The sequence below is a fragment of the Falco rusticolus genome, chromosome 6 (genome assembly GCF_015220075.1).
Source record: "Falco rusticolus isolate bFalRus1 chromosome 6, bFalRus1.pri, whole genome shotgun sequence".
NCBI lineage: Eukaryota > Metazoa > Chordata > Aves > Falconiformes > Falconidae > Falco > Falco rusticolus.
Genome location: NC_051192.1, coordinates 14,851,341 through 14,873,556, shown reverse-complemented (window position 1 = coordinate 14,873,556; position 22,216 = coordinate 14,851,341). Strand labels below are relative to the sequence as shown.

General features: G+C 39.5%; 1 protein-coding gene across 1 annotated transcript; it reads left to right on the top strand.

Annotated features, from left to right (window-relative positions):
• The first annotated feature begins 11,473 nt into the window (after window positions 1-11,473).
• Window positions 11,474-21,625, top strand: CRISP2 (cysteine rich secretory protein 2). The gene is made up of 8 exons (XM_037391697.1): window positions 11,474-11,553; window positions 15,126-15,187; window positions 16,830-16,958; window positions 18,228-18,318; window positions 18,856-19,001; window positions 19,560-19,654; window positions 20,364-20,452; window positions 21,119-21,625. The coding sequence occupies exons 2-8, from the start codon at window positions 15,128-15,130 to the stop codon at window positions 21,241-21,243; spliced, it is 735 nt and encodes a 244-aa protein (XP_037247594.1). The 5' UTR covers window positions 11,474-11,553; window positions 15,126-15,127; the 3' UTR covers window positions 21,244-21,625.
• The last annotated feature ends 591 nt before the right edge of the window (window positions 21,626-22,216 follow it).

The window sequence follows — 22,216 nt, the reverse complement described above, 5'->3', positions numbered from 1 at the left end:
GGTAAAGTAAATATAACCAGTATGAACTGGAAAATGGCAGGGGCATTTGATTGGGTTGCAATGGCACTCACACCTACTGTATCAATAATAATCAATAATACCTAGGCAAGGTTGCCTAGGGAATGTTATCAGAAATATCGGGTTTTGCATACACTGGAAGCAAAACTTGGATCAAAGGGGGAAATGTAATTAGGAGAGGAGACTGAGAAGAGAATATGGGGTGCAAGGGCAGTGAAAAGGTGGGCTCAGACTCAGAAAAAAAAAGGAAAATAAAGAATGAAATCAAAGAACAATAGTAAGTGAATCTTCTGGCAGCAAGAGTGTAGACACCTGCAGACATGCCAATCTGCAGACCTGAGTCCACCAGGGCTGTTGAGGGTCCCCCACTGGACAACCCACTGAACTTTGTATTAGGTCAACAGCTGGCGGGGTGGGGGAAAGAGGCTTATTTCTTGCAGATACTTGACATTTTCAAGTTTTTTTGCTACTAGAAATTTACAGCTGTAATAAGCCCAGTAGCATCATTTCTCCATCTAGAGCAACACTTTATCTCAGGCAATGGGAATTTTGGTGAGGATACATTTGGCCCACACCATATATCAAGACCTTCCTCAGTTTCTCAAGGTGATTGTGAGACTGAAAATATTTGGGAAAAAAAAAGATAGCAGGAAGCAGTCTGAGTAACTGGAACTAAGGGATTTATTTATTCTTCCATTTTGAGGGGGAAGGAGTAACCAGACCAACGTAAATAGGTGATCAGAATAAAATACAGCATGCAATATCATAATAACCAAGGTCAGGGTTCTGGGTGGCCTATACACTGCAGTGCATATTTCAAAAAAACAGGAGATCCATAAATCAATATTTCTCCTTCATAAAGCAGCAATCTTTAAAAAATGACAGGACAAATAAAAAAAGGGGGGAAATCAACAAGCACCTTTAGCAGAAAGCTACAGCAAAAGCTTTAAGATTTCATCAAAATGCCTTAAATGACAGTGTTAGAACTTTAATTGTACTTGAAACAAGAAGCCTGAAAAAGTCACCATCCTTGGACTCCCGTAGCTGCTTTTAAGTGCTCCCCAAACCAGTCGTACACATTTTGTATGTTTCGAATCCAGCGCATTGTTTCCCCAAGGTTATGAGATGGTTCTTTGACAAGAATTTGCTGAAAATAATTGGCTGGAAGTTATTTTTCAGATCTAGATAAAGACTGTTCCTTTCTCCTACCAGACCTTTACAAATGGCTCATGGGTTGAGATAAAGACAGTTAACAAAGAAAGCAAAAGCCAAGCATGCAAGCAAAGCAACACAAGGGATCCATTCCCCACTTCCCATGGGCAAGCACGTGCTCAGCCATCCCCAGGGAAGCATGGCTCCATCACACGTAACCATTACTTGGAAGACAAATGCCATCACTTCAAATGTCCCCCAGCTTTATACGCTGAGTGTGACACCATATGGCCTGGAATATCCCTTGGGTCAGTTGGGCTCAGCTGTCCCAACTGTGTCCTCTCCCAGCTCCTTGTGCTACCCCCAGCCTGCTCGCTGGTGGGGTGGGGTAAGGAGCAGAAAAGGCCCTGGGTTGGTGTCAGCCCTGCTCAGCAGTAACAAAAACATCCCTGAATTATCAACACCGTTTTCAGCACAAATCCAAACCATAGCCCCATGCCAGATACTGTGAAGACAATTAACTCTATGCCTGCCAAAACCAGCACACCCATACCCTTCAGGAATAGAAGGGAGAGGCCAGGGAAGACCTACATGTCATCCAGAGCCACTCTAGGCACCTATATCTGTGCAGGGTTTGCAGTTTCTAAAGGAATGCAGGAATACACCTAACGCTGCTTCCTAGGGGAGTGTCTTAACCATGGGGCTGCAGAGCTGATGTCAACAGGGGAGAACAGCCTCCTCAAAATAATGTACAAATCCCTTTTGGGGAGGTCTGTGAAGAGCTGCTATGTCTTCTCCATTGAATCAGAGAGAATTCAACTGGATTTCATGTAGCCTGCTTGGATGCTTTAGTCCCATGCCAGTAGGAGGAAGGAACGGTGTTTCTCCAGCCCTGAAGAATTACTTCCTGACAAAATTACTGGCTGATGTGACCCAAAACCCCAATACTTTCATGGTAACTAAACCAGTTCTCTTCAGCTAGCTCACAGTTTTCCAAATGAGGATACCAAAGCAACTCTATCCTACTTCTCTAGCTGAACATTCTGGGTCAGAACCAGTAATAATTTTGTTCACGGTTGTAGACCCACTGGAGCTTTCCCACTCTGAGAAACTGGTTTGTAGCTGCATCCTCAGCCAGACTACAGTTCTGCTCTCTCTGAGTACAAAGCCTATTTTCACAAATTGGTTTCTTGCAGTTTTTTACGGGTCTAAAAAAACCTCACAAATTCAAAGCAACCCAGTAATGTATCACAACAGTAATTTCTTCACCTTAGACCATCCAAATAAAGTATTCCTTTTCCTCAGAAAAGGCTAGTATGTAGTTCAGGAGTCATCTAGGTTTAGGGCCAGCTCGTTATGGCTTGCAAAAGGGACAAATTAAAATGTGCATCATGTCAACACCTCTATCTACCCTTTCTCTGTAGGGTCTGTTCTCCTAAGGATCAGTGAATGTCAAGCATTGCTGACTCCACAATGCAAGCTGACATAAAAAAGTGGCATCCTCTCAATATCTCTTCATATTTGGTGTCAGGGGTGGGATGTGAAAGATCTGCTGCTTGCAACATCAGAGATATTGGTTGTTTTTTTTCAGCTCTAGGTTGACTCCCATCTGTGTTCTCCCCCTCTAGACCACAGTTTTGCTATTTGTCTGGCAAGCACATTTGACTGCTTAGTTTGAGCTGGATGGATAAAAAATCAGTCCTGGAAGAGCCTCCACCTGCAATGAACGGCCCTAGGCTACTGCTACACTGCATAGCACTGATTGTAGGCTTCTGACGCTCTGCTTTGGTTTTATGAGCTGTTAGCCGCCCTGCATTTCCTACCCTGCCCATTTCCTCTCTGCACACAGCTGCAGCCTCTGCAAATCCACATCCACAGCTGTCACCACAGAAGTGGTCTCTCCTGGTGCTCTCCAGCTGTGCTGATGCAGTGAAGCACAGGATTTCCATCCCCAACGTCCCAAATGTAAGCAAGGCACTAGCCGAAGGTATTAAGCTGTTAAGAGCTGAGGACAGGAGAAGAGTGTTAGTACCTATTTCTTTTTGCACCTGCAGGTTGTATAGCCAGGAATTTTTTGCGGTGACTTCTCATTGCCAGCAGTGGACATGAGGAGGAAAGCATGTGTGCTGTTCTAGGAGCTGATGGCTAAATTGCTTATTTAGCTGCTGACAGGGTGGTCGATGGATACAATAGAGCAGATTTAGCTCTAACCACCTGAGCAGTTAGGCTCTCTCCTCAAACCTCTAACCACTGTCAGGCTTTCTCCTCAAAGTACAGTTGCAGGTGGGGATGAATTCAAGAGCTGTGGTGCCCTTCAATGCCCCAGTTTTGTAGCTGGCCTTGCTTTGAGTATATCCATGTCTTGCTTTTGCGTGGTTCTCTTTTTATGCCCATTTCTTTCTCCTCCTCCTCACTAATTCCTCCTTACTGTATTTTGCATTAAGGTTCTACCATGTCCCAACACGTACCAGGCAAACCGAAGAGAAAAGTATGTTTGGTTCCAGTTTTGAATGGAAAGATCAGAATGTCAGAACACAGGACAAAGATGGCAACTTAAACCAGACATGGTCAATAAATGCACTTGACTTTGGAACAGTAGTTGAAACAAAGCCATCAGGCCCATATCTCTGAACAGAATTGTTCTGAGCAAGATTAATTGATTTGGATAGACATAATTTATGAGACTCAGTTACACAAGGAAACCAGAAGGCTGGGAGTATTTATTTACTGTGCTTCTAAAACAACTTCTGGCTGCTGCAAGTTTAGTTTTGCATGACTTTTCTTCTCTCTGCAGATTCATTTTGAGATAACTGGTCCAAACTAACCTTCCTCACAGATAACAGATCCTTCCAGCTCCTTACACGCCATTGCTGAAGAGTAGGAGGTGAAATTCAATCCTCCTGGACTGAAATATCTACAAAGCAGACTAATTGCTCCAAATTACTCTTATTGTTAGTTGAGAAAAATACATGTTTCTAATCCCAGATTTTTTGGTCTGTTTTAGGGTGAGACATTTGTGGCAATGTATATCGCAGAAGTGACTGGTTTTCTTCAGTGACTATAAAGGGGTGTTCTTCACTGTTTTTCTTCAGTGACTATAACATTTAAATGAAGGCAGCTATACTATAAATATATACAGTCTGGCTGTAAGTTGAATTCCACCCTAGTTATTAAAAGATTATTGTGGGTATGTGCAATCATAATGGCAATATTGCAAGTCATGAAATAAAAGGTAGAGGAGTGCAAACTTAGAAAATAGGGATGCCTTAAGTGCTACTGATCTCATCTGTCTTTCCCTTGGAGATTCACCTGATTCGACAAGCATAGCTTTTCCAAAGAACTGTTCTGGGTTCCTCTCCTTGGTGGAGCTAGATCAATGAGACAACACAGCCTGATACACAGTAAACCTGCTGAAGTGTATACATCTTAACATAAAAGAAATATCACCCAAGACACACCCCCATTGTCTCATCTAAGTGTTTAATTCACTTGGGAGTCCCCAATCTCCTGAGGTGCCCCATAGTATCCTGTCAGGGCTCCAGCCACAATTTGGAAGGGCAAAGGTCTTCCAGTTGTGCTTTGTAACATCCTTAGCTCCACAAGGGTGTCTCGGACACCTTGTTTTACATTAAATGAAACCAAGTGCCTCCATATGAGATGCTGGATTTAGACTTAGGTGTCTAACTTAAATGATCTCCTTCCTTCTGTTGGTACAACTAGCTCAGTTGTAGAAACTTACATTTAAGATACCCTCTCTTGGTCAGACACAACTATATTTTATGACTTCTTTCAGAAGAGTCTATTTATTGATTTATTTGCTTTTCCCCACCTTAACCATAGAGAAGCCCTAATACGTACACATGTGCTTAAATACCATTGATACTAGTCTAAATAACTGGATACTTTCTGATAGCAGAAACTTGTAAAAGATGCATACCAGTTTCAGCCAGGAAATACGTTTTTCTTTACCAGTTATTTTTCTACAGTTCATTATGGAACAGAGTGTTCCAGGTTCTTCCTGGATTGTGTGTACCTTTTCTAGCAGATCACATCTCTCAAAAAGACAAAAACATTACAGGACACAGAAACAGAAGTCTGTGCCTCCCTTTCCAGTGCTTTTTCTCAGGGCCTTTTTCATGCAACTAAATACCCGCTCTTGCTTTTTTTTCCATCTAGGCCTATGGTTCCTGCACGTCAGACTGTGGAATGGCTCAGCTTCAGCAAGGTGTGTGGAAAGCTCTCTCAGTCAAGACATGCTGTGAATGGGTATGTAATATACCCTCTGGTTATGTAAGTTAGATTCATCTTTTATCAAGTAGTTTCCCATTTCAGACTGTTAACCTTTATGTTATTACAAAAAAGGTGAAAAGCTGCTTCATGAACAGGCTTGGCTGTGGCCGAATGCAGTAAGTTCAGTAATTATTGTGAGTTAAACTGAAATGAATCACCAATATCATTTCCAAATGACTCTTCATGCTGGGATACTGTGATTTTAAATGGAGATTATCAATATTTCTTTTCACTGCTCCAAATGTTTCTCATTTGCCTCCTGCAAGCAGTCCAATAGAACAGGCCATGAAGGACTCACTGACTTGCGAATCAGATTTTTGTGTTTTCTTCTACATTTAAACATGCCTTTCAGTCTCAGCAAGTTCAAGATTTTTTACCAACTGTACAGTGTTACAAGACCAGCCTTTCTGTGCCATCTACAATACCTCTGATATACTCTTTATGTCAAATGCATGAGAAGGCTAAAATGCTTATATATGTGGAATGAATTTAGGACTGACACATTTTAAAGAATTCACAGAAAAAGTTCCCACATCGTCATCACTCCTGTTAGGTTCGAGAAACACTTTTTCCCAGCAAACACACGTAGCAACCAAAAAGGTATTTATGAAAAACTTCAGCTTGTATAACCTGTTTTACACAGAGATATTTATGGCTGAAGTCATTAAGCATGTAAACCTAAAGATGAGCCTTAAAATCATTTTTATCCATGAATAAGAAACAAATATCTCCAGATTGCCATTACATTTCAGGTATCTGTGATAGTTTGTATTGCTCTGTCTTTCACTCTAAGTTAGAAGGAAAGGGATGTATATTCCACTTCCTTTAAAAAAAAAAAACCAATACACTCAATAAATCATCTATATCAAGAGTCAGTTTGGATTCTGAGAAATGATGTTGTTTGCTTTGTTTCCTGTTGGCCAGATTTATTTCAAATAACAGATTTGTTCTAAAACATCAGCTGGGCATAGCTATGTTTTGTTTAGTTACATCAGACAGAGGAAGACATACGTGAAAAAAAAACCAACACTGTTGTTCCACATGATGTTTCCATACAGAACTCTCCTGTGTTCACTTTCTTTGTATCCTTCCATATTATTAACAGTCACTTAAAACAGGCACTGGTTTACTTGTTTTATGCGAGAAATCTGATTGAAGGGATGTAGCTTATCTGTCTCATTGACCTGTGTCTGACAGATTCTTTTATTCTAATCTAACATTTTAAATGCATTAGTCATGTTGCTTCCTAAAGATGACTTTAAAAGTTTTAGTTATTTACAAGAAATAACAAAAAGTTATTTACAAGAAAGTGAGATGAGGAAGACTAGCTCAAATGCAAGTGCTTTCACTACTGAGTTGTCCCAGGAGTTGGAATGAATTTTGCTCCAGATTTCATTTCTGGATCCAGATCCTTGATGTTCCATAGTATAGATTTAGAAAATGTTTCTAATTAATTACCAGATCTAAATTATAGCTGAAGTGCTGATCTGTATGCAGTTAAAAAACAACAATGCTACATTTTTACATTGCTCAGCTTCACCACATTTTGACAGAGAAGATAAAAAAGAGCATGAGTTTTCATTTTTTTCAAAATTGAGTTTTGAAATGAAAAGTGTATGATTTTAGTAATGGAATCATTTTGGACTTCATGCAAATGACTTAACCACCCATATGTTAGACTTTAAGAACAGGTTTTGAATAGTAAGACTAGAAAGGAATGAAACTTATTACCCAAGGAAACCATGACTTCTTGCCACAGACTTTTAAGAACCATGCAGAAAAACATCTGTCAGGTGCAGCCTATTTATAATACATCCTATTCTGGGCTCAGAAGGGAGGGAATTGGCCTAAGTTGCTGTGCTTATGCACTGTTACTTCATTTTGTGTTTTGGAGTTTTCCCCTGGCTTACGAGCAGTCACCTAGGCAGTGGTTTCAAGTGTCATGAAAGGAGACTTACTGCAATCACTAGGGCGATCACTGTCTCATCTGGGCACTGCAAAAAAGTTGAATTCCTTTAGTGGGGGAAATCCCTTGAGGGGGATCTAGAATCATAATTTTTTGCTTCAGGATGAATCTTTTCATAACTTCTTTGCAGCCCTGACGACTGCAATTTGTGCATTGCAGTCAGTGCTGTCTCCATGTGCTTGAGAGGTCTTGGGTTTTGCAGAAGCAGGAGAGTTTAGAAAAAAATAATATCCCTGAGCCGAAAACATCTAGCAGTATCTTATCCCCCCGCAAAGGGGAAGCATATAGAAAGGACACAGTAGGACTTCTTGTTGGTGTGCTTAGCTCCTACTTCATATGCTCTTAATTGAAGCCACACGCCTGAGACCCCAGACTTCCAATGGAAAGAGTGACCTGTTGGTTACACCTGCCTCACCCACTGAATGCTGAGAGTTAAGACAATGAGTTTGCAATAAATGCTTAACTTCCTGACATCCAATGTTGAATCTCATTTCAAATCTGGTCGTCAAACCTTTATTCAATAAAACTAGCAAATTAGCACATACTCAGTGGTAATTCCTATTGTAGTGATCATAAGTGAGAGAATGGCCAAACAAGATAAACTCATATTTGACCATGAAAAAACAAATTATTTTGGGTTTTATTAACAAATTTTTTTTCTAAGTAACAATATACTAGGTTTGTTATAAGTTTCTGAATTCAGTTATGACGCCATCATTCTCTTTAAAAAATTATTTCTAAGAATCAGACTAGTACTTTCGAATAGATTTTTTGACAAACAAAATCTGTACAGAAAATTAAAGGATTTTACCTGGCTAATCCTTGCAGGTAGTTGGAGTGACTAACATGATTATACTGACAATTTTATCTCTTATTTTATTAATTGCCGTCATGACCTTCGTTCTTGGGGGGGGGGGGGGGGGGGGGCGGGGAAGTAAAACATGATATTTTCCTCTCCTGTGCTCTGTTTCTAGGGTACTGATTTCACTAAGGAAGAATGTAAAAGTAATGAATTCCTGTTTATAAGTCACAAAAAGTTAAAAATCTCCCTTCTTATTGCAAAGCAAGAGATCAGGAAATTCAGAAACACTTCCTTCCTATTTTGTAGGCTATATAGAAATATATTGAACTATTACATCTATTTATAAGATGATTTGTCAGTGGCAGAGGTGAGCAGTTATTGAAATAACACTGCCTCAGGTAACCACAGCCAGGCAGTTATGGGTGTGCTCAGCTCCGCAGCCTCACTTGCTGCGAATTTCCTTGCTAGCGGCCAAAGAGCAAGTAACCAGAGCAATATTTATTCACAGTAGTTTTAAACTTACAAGACAGTCACATTTTATTATGTATATAAACACCACAAGCTCAGTAGCAGCCACTAAAAGGACAAGACCAAACCAATCTCGGGACTGAGCAGAAGTCTCTCTCCAGATCTAGCTCGTGGGCAATGGGTTGGGTCTTGCTCAGCTGCTCCTTACCCCTCACCGCTTCAGACCCGATTAAGCCATTTCAGCAGAGGCTTAAACTCAGCAGCCAAGTCACATGCAGGTTGGCCTCCCACAGCGGACCTGAGAAACCACCGGTAGGCAACCATGCCTCCAACGCCTCCTTAATAAAATTAAAGCAAAAGTTGACCCTTAAAGACAGTAGCTGTGCCACAGTGGGCAGTGATGTATCCCGTACATCCAAGTGGGCTGAAACATGGTGGGCAAGACCTGCGAGGAGCAGCTTTGCTCTCTGAAGATTGAGGGCAGACATTGAGTGGTATGTCTCTGAGGAGGGTGGATTTGCTCTACCTGCTCTCCGTGCTGGCTGAACACACACCAGCTCAAACCCAATGCTGCAGTAGTTACACCACCAAATTTGCACATTGCCTACACCCAACATCTCAACCCTGGTAGTCCAACAGCCTTCAAAGACACTCGTAGCTTCTGCCTTTATGTGCCTTGCCTTTGACTGGGCTAGCTTTCTTTGTGTGGCATCTACTCCCATCTGGCAGTAACTGCTAGAGTTATTGCCCTGCTGGTTATCTCCCCAGTAATAAGCTGGGGTGGAAGGTGAGTTGGGTTGTGTGGAAGAAGTGGATGATGTTCCCTTCTGCAAAACAAAGTTGGCTAAAAGGATTGGGTCTTCAAGGTGTGTTCTTCAGCTAAGAAAAAGTCTATGTGAAACCTAAACCACACAGAACACCATGAATTTTAATTAAAGGCACTGGTTAAGCTGTCATTAACTAAAGAAACAGGAATTTTACCTTCATTGCTTGAGGTCAAAATAGATTCTTGTAGTTTAGATTTATATAAGGGTTGGAAGGACTGCCACAGTCAAATCTCTCAAGCTGATATTTTTTTTAAAGAACTTTCCATAGATTTATTTTTTTAAAAAATACATAAATTTGTAGAACCCTGTGGAATTAATTTTAATTTTTTTTTAATTAAATTACTCCAGTCCTTCAGGTGATCCACATGAGAAAATGGGAATTGATATATTAAATTGCTCTTTGTACCATGGTCCCAAATGTCAGTTTTATTAATCTTTGATTTCTTCCTAATAATTTTACTTGTAGACCATCAACTGTAGCATATCTAACAGACCTTCTTTGTAGAACAAATGGTTTTCACTGTTTAAAAAGGTGTGGCACATTTTAAAGAAATATTTGCAGTAGTATTATTTAATTTTAACAATACAAATAAAGCTCAGGTGACTGTGGAAAATCAATTAAAATTACTGAGTACAGTGGATAGGGTAAAATAATGGAACTATCTCCCAGAACATCAAGTATCTGGAAGTGCTAGACCGTCTCCCCTTACAGTCAATAGAGATGCAATCTTAGTAACTGTGATAGGCAGTTAATTAGGCTTTCTGATGGCGATAACTCTGGTCTCATCAACGCTGTCATGAACAATTCAGATAATAAAGCACTCTTGCCCTTATCTCAGAGCATGGAAGGAAATGGAAGAGCTTATCACAAGCAACTTTCTGTAGCGTTGCCCACTATACAAATAAAGAATTAAAATGCTGGCAACAGCATGTAGCTGGGAGAAATACTGCAGCAAACAGTAAGCAATGAAACCATGTTGAATTGTACTGTGCACTGCCTTGACCCAGCAGAACGAAAATGGTGCTCAGTGTGCAAGGCATCACAGCAAAGGCAAGGACAAAGAAGAGAACTGCAGGAAAGGAATGAGATGTGCAGATGCTTTGTGCCTTCTAAGAGACAACAGGCAGCATGGAGGGAAGCAAGACAGGTTGTGTTTAAATACAGAAGGGCTGAGCACTGAGAACCTGTCAAAGCTGACTTTATGGTATTACCTTATAAATGAGTGGAAGCAAAGATTCTGCAAAAAGGAAAAGTGAGCTGAGTGATGCTGCACTGAAGCAAAAAAGCAAACAAATGCCACACGGTCTTCACACTGCAGGGGGAAGATGCACACGTCTGTAGCCATTCTGCAAATAGGTTACTCTTAAGTAACACATGAAGTGAATAAAGCCTAGTGCCAAAGCTTTTTGGCCTCGGTGAGCTAGTGCAATATAAATTTCATTTTGCAAACAGACATTTAGGAACCACTTGGAAGAAAGTGTGTAGCCCAGTGTGTAGGTGATTCTGTGCATGCATGGCTAAGAAGTGAGTTGCTGACTTACGTCTCTGCTTTAAAATATTTATTCCACTCTTTTGCCAGCCAGAAAAGACAATTGCAAAGCAAACATCCCTAAACGTTAGGGTTTGTTTGTTGAACACATCAGCCCTGCAGCTTGCTTATTGGGCTACAAGTGTTCTGGCAAAGTCAAAGTGCTGCAAAAGGACAGATCTTTTATCTTCTCTCTTTCCTTGCCCTGGATACAAGCCAAAAAAAAAAACTAGAACAGTGCAGCTGGATTGGTTCATTTTCAGTCACCTGTTCCTCTAAGAAAACTTTTTTCTTCTAAAATGTGCAGCCCCAAAGCTGATGTCATTTAATGGCAATAAATATTGACAATGGAAGGGAAGGGAACACATACACACACACACACACATATACATATAGATAGATATATATATATGTATACACACACAGAGCTCTAGAGTGAGGAGAGCCTTCCTCACTCCTGTCACTCTTTCTAAGATACAGAAGGATTCTGGCTGGACAAAGGTAATGTATGCAGAATTTAATTTCAGTATTAAAGATTTCTTCTATAGAGTCACTTGGTCAGTATTGATTAGGCACTGTGCTACAAAGGCTGATGTAGTTAATATTTAAGCTGTGTCAAATGTGATAATTAAAAGAAAATGTCTCCTTATAATACTGCCAGAGGAAGAATTTAAAAATAAATTGTATCTTCTGCTTAGAAAACACACCTCCCGCCTGTGTGGGTGAGAAACAGCTTCAGTGAAGTCTAATTCCCATATTTCTTTAGATTAGAAGGTAACACTTTGACTCGCTTGCTCCATTCTTCAAACGTGAATGGAAATTGATCCATTTTGCTGAGGGTGGCCAATCATGGGAAATGCTTTTCTAAGGTCATTTTTATTATTTTTATGTTGAATTTATTTCACTTGACTGTTGGGATATACTAGTACAGCTGAACTAAGAATTTTTCATCTAGAAATGCTAACTATCTGTCCAAGTTTTCACGTACACATGCTATCAAAATGTCTACTATATCTTATAGCTTGCAGTAAGTTGATTGCATTTTCTTAATGCAGAGTGATTTTTTTATATATAAAATGAAAGTTAAAAATGTAAATTCAGAGAAGGTAGCAAAAAGTTATATCAAAGAGTAAGATAAATATAAATATCAAGACAAATACTCCCACTCTTACAAACTTTCAAACCTGCTATGCCCTGAGAGCTTTACCAGCTGGTAGGAAAAAAGCTCTACTGAAGAGTGAAGTACAAATACTAAACATGAAAATCCTGGACTGTATCTTTTTAATAGAACATTGTTTCTAGATTTTTAACCATAGATTTTATTCTATTTTTTTTACATCCAATCAAATTTGCATGAAATGTCCAATTTTCAAGCAGACCTACCTAAAAGCTTTCTTCTATTTCTTTATTCCTTTATGGGAAAACAAACTAAAGACTCAATATTTGAATGACATGAAGTCTTTGGTGTGATAGAATATGTCTTGTTGATTTATAATATGCAATGGAATACAGCACTGAAATAAATTACCAGTCTAGCTGCAACCTAGTACCAGGAGCATCATAGTCATCAGATCACATTCTTTTGGTGCGTACATGGGCTGGACAGACCTCCTGAGTTAAAGAGTTGTTAGTCCAGGCACAATGCCATCATGATGTAACTGTGAAGCCCATTGGATTCAAACCTACATCTCTGCGTGGTGGTGCTGTGCTACCGTTTTTCTTAGTGTCAGTTTAGGTACGAATACACCAAGCTCCTCACCTTGTGAGCTCATGAAAGACTACAGCATGTGGCACAGAACAACTCAGCAGTAGACCTTTTGGTCTGAACTCAGCCAACTTAATCTCGCCTTGCTACCACACAAGTGAAGAGACAATAGTGTTTTCATTTTTCTTCTTTGGTTTAATTTCCTTAGAGGTAGGTTGAAACTCTGCATAGCTGAGCATCTAAGTAAAGAACTTACCTTGTTCCAACAGTGGCTTGATCTGCTATGTGGACTCATGCCTTATATTTGTTCATGAACACTCTGCTCTGAATATTAGCCCTAAGATCTTTCACCTGGGTCTAAAAGTCACATGGTACATTAATGTTCTTTGGCTGATTGACCTCCAATCTTAGTGGCAAGTCTAGCCTGTGTTGTAAAAATGATTAATGTTTCTAACTATGCCTATAGTTATCAGCATCTAAATTCAGAGGAAATCACTCCTACCCTCGAAGATAAATGCTGGTAAGAGGCTTGCTACAGCAAGCCCTTTCCCATGACATTACACACTGTAACATATATGTTGGAATACTCCTACTGCAAACCAGTGTGAAATATGCATAAAATGAACATAAAAGGGGTCTCACCAGCAAAGGAAGATGTTGGAAAAACTTCATATTTTCCAGTATTCTGGCAGGCCTTTCCCAGGCCCTCTGTCCAGGCTTGAATTTGGTTGGAAATTTAGCTCCAAACGAGGGTTATAAACGGACCTGCTTGTGCCCAATTAGAGACCACCATGTATAGAACTTGCTCCTCATAAAGATGAAAGTATTAGAGCTGCTGCACTATTTGCAAATGAGTCACACCAAAGCATCTAAGAAGAAAGGTAACACTTTCTGAACTGCCATCAGTATTAGTATTATCATTATTTTCCTTATAATAAGCAGCAATTTCTGACACGCAGATGTAGGCTGACTCATTCACACAGGACCAGATAGCAAGCAAATCCACTGACCTCAGCAATGTAAACCCAATGTAAATAAAAGGGAGATCAGATCAAAAATCTAGAGGCCATTTCAGGTGTTAAACAATGAACGGGGTATGAAGAATGCTGTAAATGGCACCTCTTCCAAGTCATCGCTCTAGGAACGAGAAATATTCATTCTACCCAGTGGAAAGGGAATGAAATGTAAGTTGTTTTTCCAGGACGCTGGTAACTTGCTGTAAATTCTTTGAGGCGTGAATCCATCCTTGAGCTCCTGCTGGAAGGAAATGCTCTCTGCAGTCTTTCTTAGCTCATTCTTCTCACCTAACGTCAAAATGTTTATTTATTCACTTAGCAGAGATGGATTGGTGGATTGGTTGTATTTTCATTGTATATTTATGGTTTTAACAGGTGTTATCCCAGTAGTTTTCCTATCCAGCAGCATTGCCAAGACCTCTACCACTGACCTGCACTGCTCACACTGTGGATTTTTCTCAGAAGCCAGCTCTAAGGTTTATTATGTTTGACGATTTTTGTTATGTCTATTTTCCTTGCTTGCTTCAGCTTCTTTTAAAGTAGCCTGTTGAGCTCAAAGTTCCCTTTTCTCTGCATTTTGTCACATCTTTATTCTTTACCAACCAAAAAGACATGATTTCCTGTATATCCTCAGTAATGCAAAGATATATAACCTTTGCTTTTTCTGACACACAGAAAAATTATCCCATTAATATAAGTGGGTTTCAGATTCTCTGTGTACATACTGTGGTATTTGCTTCTATAAGGTGTCTCAGTAGCCAGAAAGCAATAGCCAACATTATTTCCTGAAGGTTTGGTTTATGTCTGTGTGTCAGGTGTAACTTGAAGGTGATCATCACCATTTGCTTGAGCCATTATGATGCTGATTTAATGAGGAAACAGGGAGCAGGAAAGAAATGGAGACAACTGTTTTGTGTGTTCCAAAATAGCTTCCCAATACAGGTGATGCTTGCTTGAGCAGGACACTAATGTGACCCTACTGAACAAATTAATGGGCTTTTATTTACATAAGGAGACAAAGACGAAGGGAATGCTGCAAATTCAAGATATCTTGAATAAAGAAGTTAAAAGGAGGTTGATCCATCTCTTACAAGAAACATGCAATTATATGCTACTTATGGTCCCTGCTTCCATGCAAGGTGGTCTTCTCTCTGTTTCAGCAGTGCCCATGCACCATCATACACTCATTTGCACAGTTTTGGCACATCCCACTGTACTAGGTATCAACTAAAATAATCTATGTGTCAGGCTTGAATTGCAACAGTTTTGTATCTTGCTCACATACCACATTACAACACAAACTTTATGCAACAGAGATTAACGGATTTGGGGGTTTGGTTTTTTCTCTGTAGAAATGAGTCTACTAACTGCAATCATTCTCCTGGCTGCTTTGCTACACCAGTCTGATGGACAGGTAGGAGCATTCGTTTATGCAAAAGAGCTATATCTGAGCACAGCGTTTTTCATAGATTTTTGTATTATTTCCTCTGCCTATCAAAATATTCTTCTTTTCACATGACTCATTTTAAAAATACATTTTCTCAAAAAGTATGAACTGAAGCTATTTTGAAATAGTTAAGTATCAGGAATCTAGTCTTCACCTCTCCTTAAAAAGGATTAATCCTGTAAGATGTAGATATCTACTGTGCAGGCACTTGTGTGTGAGCTATTTATTGAGATCTGCTTATTGAAGAATAAAAAGAAATAAGTACTTCAGTTATGCCAATTGTCTTTTTCTTCAATAAATCTCAGGTGAGCTATGTCCTAAGTCGCTTGTTTCTTTTATCTGAGTATAGCAGCAGCCTAAAATATCTGGCTGAGGTGTTATTTCTACCACTGTAATTGTCTTAAGTTAAACAAGGTGTACGACGCCTCTGGGGGGAGGTTCAGCTGCCCGCACAGAAGTGTCTTAGTGCAGCTTGGGACTCTCCTGAGTATCCGAGCCATCACGTGCAGCTGTAAGTCACCTATACCATTCTGGAGCAACAGCCTGAGGCAAGGGACGACTTTCTGGGCATTTCAAGTGGCACTAGGTGCCATTTGGAGCCACTGACTACAGTCTTTAAAACCCAGAACTGAGCTCTGAAGGCATACAGTGGGAGTCATTCATATTACTCGGATATTTCAGAACTCAGTCTCTCTCATTCTGTGCTCTTCTTATTGGCCACAAAGGCAAACTGAGGTAATTTTTAGATATTTACACCTATGGTATACATATCTAAAATTAAATAAGATGAACCAGTGTCTAGAAAAGAGACCAGCACAACAATGGCAGGACTCACCTCACTGACTTAAGCATCAAAGTATTAGCTGTCCAGGTCTCTGCCAGAGTCTCCCTACAAAGGATGGAGAAAGATGTACTTGTAGACAATGGTTCCTCCAGTCCTAAAAAAAGAGTTCAGATTTTGTGGGAAGAGCTACCTCTGCCCTTTTCAGTAATGACAAACAAAGTGAAGGTGTCCAGATTTGGTTGGGATGTCTCATTTTTAGACTTTAAGTGGGAAGAATCTTTTCCTGCGGGAGTTTTAGGCTGAAAACTCCAATATAATCATTGCAACTTTTTCTCTGCAAGGATTCGCTATGTAAGAGACAGTCTAAATCATTGTTTTCTTGACCTTAGGTATTTCAGAAGATGGTGTGCAAACAGTCCTAAGCTCTGATCCAGCTTCACATATTTCCAAAGCTTACAACTGACAAGGGCTAGGGAGTTTTTTGCACACACAAGGTCAAAGCCGGTCTTGAGTTTGGTTCTAGGTCTTGAGGTTTTGTTCTAGAGCTAAACTTTCTCCATGTTTGACGTGGAGACTTCTATGAGGTAGAATTCCTATCCACACATTTTGTTTAGGATCATGCCTCCTAATGAAAAGTGCAGTTCAAATCCAGGACGGAAAAAAGAAAAATCAGCAATTGTGAGAATAGAAGAACCAGTAAAGGAAAGTTGGGAATTTCCAAGAAGCTTTATTTTGACAAGAAGTTCATAATTTATCCTGTTTATTAAACTTCTGCTAACTGGAACCTTCACTGTCTGATTTTCTTCCCCCGCCCCCCCCCCCCAGGGTTTTCAGTATAAACAAGAAGACATCTTGTCTCCTCATTTTAAGTCTCATAACCAAAAAGAGATCCTTGACCAACACAATGAAATACGGAGATCTGTAATTCCCACTGCCAGCAACATGTTGAAGATGGTAAGCTATGCATTGCAACTAGGCAACTAGCCCACTTTCCACATCATCAGCAGAAGCCTGTAGCCTTCTAAACAACCCACCCTTGGTGAGCAGAGAGGGCAGGAAAGGTGCTCTGGGACTGAGGTGAAGAAATCAAGAATTTCTCCCTTTGTTTCTGCAGGCTTCATGCTTAATTTTACACACCTTGATACTGCAGTTACTAGGTTTTTTCCATTATTTTTGCAGATTTTTTTTTAAATAATATATATATTTAATAATAATTTTAAATTATTGCAGAGGTCTCAGGACAGGCCACAAGTGCTTTTCGAAGCCTCTCCCCTAACCTACATGTCTTAGTTTCTCCACTTAGAAAAACTCAACTAAGCAACGTAGGAACTGCTCCATGCTCAGGGTTATTTGTCTGCAGGAACAATAAACACAGGTTTGCCTCAACCACATCTCTTTATTACTGTCAGGCATATGTTAACATAGCCTGCACAGTGAATCACGAGTTCTTGCCTTGCCTTTGTTCGTTGCAAAAAAGCACCTTTTCAGGGAAAGCATTTTAAACGGGGAAAAGGTACAAAATGCAGTGGCAGCTCTCAGGCAATGGATAAGAGTCTAGTCTGTGGGATAAGCAGATCCCTTAGAAGAAAACCACCCACCCTGGATGAAGGGAAGGTGGAGCAGGAGCAACAGCATGCCTCGGTCAAGGGGAGTAAAAAATGACCTAGATCTACACAGCCATTTATCCTCAGCTGAGTTTGCATCACCCATCACTGCTCCCATCCCTGTCACCCCTGATATTCTTTGTTATCCCTATCCCACGAGCAGATGAGCTGGTCAGTGATTTATGGCTAAGCCTGTATGGTGAGACTTGCAAACATTCCCCAGGTTCAAAGTCCAGCTGGTGTCTGTCACTGCACCTTAGCTGCAGCTGAGCTGAAAATCAGTTTTATATCATTCCGCGCACTGCACCCTGCAACGTTAATGCAGACACAAAGCCAAAATAAGCAACAGTATGTTATAAAATTCCTATTAATCAGGGCCACCTAGAGATCAGACCTGTGTGATAGCGTACAGAATAACCCGCCCTGCAATTTTTAAGAGCTGAAGAAATGTGTTCCCCATGTCCCAGTAGTGTAAACTGGCATGACTCCTCTGCTTTCTGTTGAGGACCTCAGGAGAATTCAGCACACAAAATTCCTAAATTGCACCCTATTGTTTTTCCCCCTGGTGGGCTGCGTTAGCTGTCTGTGACCTGGGTACTTCTTCCTTCGTGTCTTTCAGGTGTGGAGTGAGAAAGCTGCCAAAAACGCCAAGAAATGGGCAAATAAGTGTGGGATGGAAGTGAGTCCAAGCAATCAGAGAGTCATTAATGGTGCGTGAGAAGTATGGAGCCTAAGCTGATGGGTTAATGCTAATTTACACGACTCCTGTGCAGGCGAACTAGAAATGAGGATAACTCTTAATCTGTTGTGGAATATCTTTTTAGGATTATTAAACACAAAACCATCATCTTTGTCAGATAAATACTCTTAAAGACAAATTGTTGGAACTTGACAGAGAGAGGTACTGTGTGCTTGCCCTATATTTGTACCTTTCTTGAAGCGTCCACTTTTGGCTTCTGCTGGAGACAAGACAGCACAGTAGATGGCTGTTGGTATGACTAAGTACAGATACTTTTGTGTAACATTTTGTAGTCAAATACCTGTCACTGAAAGCTCACCAAAACCAGAGTAAGATTTCCTGCAGCTTTCACAGGATCAAGTGTACTATCCTCCTCTTAAAATCACGGGGCAAATAGGGTGGCATCATAGAGATATTTTTTAGGATGTAGCTACAACCCTTATGTCCTACCTCCCACCCTATAGCTTGCTTCTCTCCTAAGTCATAAAATAAACTTACTTCTACTTAGGTGTCACCTGTGGTGAGAATATACTGCTGTCATCTTACCTAAAAACATGGCCTGAAGTAATTCAAGCCTGGCACAGTCAGTCCTCCAATTTCAAGTATGGACTTGGAGCAATCAAGAAAAATGCCAATATTGGGAGCTATACTCAGGTATGGAGATTTGAAAGACTGCAATGATACACTAGAATTACAGGAGTACATTTAAGGGAGCTGGGAGATATTTATCATTAGAAAAAAAATTATCATTGTCATCAAACCATTATCTATCATTCACACTCTGATCCAAAGATGAATGATAAATTAAAACTCTTTTTCATTTAATTCTAAGACAATGGAACCAGTATTTTGGAAGAGCTGTCCAGAAGACAAATATTATTCTGTACCAAAAAAAAAAAAATAATAATCAATACCTTCAATTTCGAAATAAATATTTTCTATATAGGGATTGAAATAGCTGATTAAGAAATGTAAAAGCAAAAATATTTGAAATTAAACTTTAGTGTCCTGCCAGAAGCTGTGTTCAAAACCATAGGAAACTGTAGGACACAGTTAACTTATTTTTCTATTTACTTCTTCTGACAGGTAAGCTGTAAACTTAAAAGCTAAACAGAAAAACCAAAAATGTTCTGGTTCTGTTATCTGGTGAGGTCTTTGATGAGAATTCAATAAAACACGACTCTAAAATAATGTTTCTTTTTTATTCTACAGCTAATCTGGTATAACAGTTACCAGGTTGGATGTGCAGTTGCCTACTGTCCTAGGAGCGAGCTCAAATACTTCTATGTTTGCCAATACTGTCCTGCGTACGTACTGACTTTTTACTTATTTAAGATGAGATAACTATGGATATGTTTCCAAAAATTTCTATAGTCCATTGGTCATGTGTAGGATAAAATTATTACAGTTCATTTTAACCATTATAATTTTGAAAATACTGATGTGAATTGTGGGTTTGACATCAGGTTAAATAGTAATATTTATGTTATTTTCACATTGAACCAGATACTAGGGAAATTTTAACAACAAAGATCTATCCCTGTCAGAATCAGGCATCATGCACAAATTATCCTGTAACGTTGACCACAAGCAAGAAAGTCAGATGCAAAGTGAAAGCCAACAGCAAATGAATATTCACAGAGGCAAAGAGCACGTCTGAAAGGCAGAGGGCATCTGCTGAGGTTATTTCCTTATAAGCCACAATCACTTGAAAGCCATTAGAAAAGCAGAACTAGGTAGAACATAAGATTTTTGTTAATGATAATGCTATACAAATGCAAATAATCAATTAATCATCTTTCTCTAAAACTCATTGTCCCTTAATGTCCCTCATTCTTTAAAATCAAAATTATTGTATTCAATGAATATCTGATACTAAAACATAACTGTCTATGAAAATTATTTTATCCAAAAAAATTCCTGATGCCTTCTATTGTGATAAATATCATAAACTCCTGCTAATGGCTTAGAGCTGTGCTTTGATCTTGTTTTGTTCTGTTTTTTTTCAAATTTCAGAGGAAATAATGTAATGCAAATAGCTACACCTTACAAGAGCGGACCAAAATGTGCTGACTGTCCCGGTCACTGTGACAAAGGGCTTTGCAGTAAGTGAATGTCTTCTCCTTACAACAAACCTTGCATTACCTTAGATAATAATGTTGTTCTTATGTAGCACTTTACTTTTTGTATAGTTCCTTCTTGCTAATCAGGACAAAAAATCCTAGAGCTGCCGCTTTCATTCCCCCTCCACAAATAACAGTGGTTAAACATCCCACCAGAACAGGCACAATCTTGAGCAGTGAGGTTGGACCAGATGACCTCCAGAGGTCCCTGCCAACCTCAGCTATGCTGTGCTAACACTAAACTGTGTTGCTGCTGACCAATAGGTGCATTATCACCATCAATCTTCCACTGTCCTCTTCCAGAAAGCTCCAAACAAGGTGTCTTGACATACATCTGTATCTAAGGGCACAAACACATTGATAGGCTCAATATATGTAGGTACATGAATATCTGCATGGCCCCCTGGGTTCTGCAGACTTCCATGTGGAGCAAGTTGAAGCATGCAAACAGATGAGAACTGTGAGATATCACCTTTCTCCCTGCATTCCCTTTTCCATAATATTCAAGCAATTTTAACAGCAGAGCAAAAGTACGAGGACTATACAGACATGAAAATTTGGAACTTTTGGAAAATACAGAAGTATCAGACCAGGACCTGGTTTTCAATTGATATTCCATTGGTTTTGTTTCTATCTTTTGTATTTTAGCCAATCCTTGCAAGTATAAAGACTCCTTCAAAAACTGCAGAGAACTGAAAACTTTGCTTACCTGTAGCAATTCACTGATGAAGAAGTGTCCTGCTACCTGTAAATGCACCACTGAAATCATATAGTGACCTGGTGAGTGTCATTACAGCTGCTGTGAGACTTATTAGGAAAGAGCAGAACTCACTGTGAAGGGTATTCACTCTGAGTGTCCAGATTGACTCAGATTTTTTTCTGAAATCTCACCATTACTTCAGTCCTAAATAAGTCTAGTAGCTCAAAATAACCTCCGATGTTATTTTAGACTTTACAGAAATCATGCTTCAGCTACTGATGCCTGCCCTTGTGGTTTTCCTTGCAGTAGATCTTCCACCGATTCATTTATTTTTAATGGGAAACACACTTTGCAAATGCTTCACTTTTTTTTCAGATTATGTTAAATGCCACTTAACTTTCCTCTGTTACCTTTTCTTTATCAATGGAATATGTTTCTGCTAAATAAATACATGATTTACCACTGGTTCACAAACAGAGCTTTTCACTGAAGTTATTTGTAATTCAGTTTTTTCATTTGGAAAATTCCTCATGGTTATTTCAAGGTTCTTCAATATTTCATGTGAGTGGGGATGAGACAGAAAAATAAAGTCAAAGCAAAAAGCGATGCATCTTTTTGTACAGCCAAAATAAGAGGCACAAGTTGAATCTGCCAGCTTTTACTCTGTGGCCTAAACACAAAGTTTCTGTCACATCTGTGTCTGCAGGTGATAAATTATATATTTTTTTTTCATATGGCACCAACAGTCAAGAAATATGAAGCTTTTTTAAAAGCATTTATTAAAGAAGAGGTATAGTATATATATATCCCTTCCCATCATCTCTGAGTAAGTTTGCCACACACTTGTTTGGAATTCCTATTGCAGCATGCTGAAAAATATGCTACCTAAAAAGAAAAGAAAAAAAAAAAAAAAGGAGAAAAAGGAGGAAAAAAAGAAAAAACAAAGGGAAAAAAAGGAGAAAAAAAAAGGCAAGAGATCCAAGTCCCCCCCAAATCCCCATCAAAATACCTGATTTTCTCCAGAACTTCCCAGCAACCACCTTAGT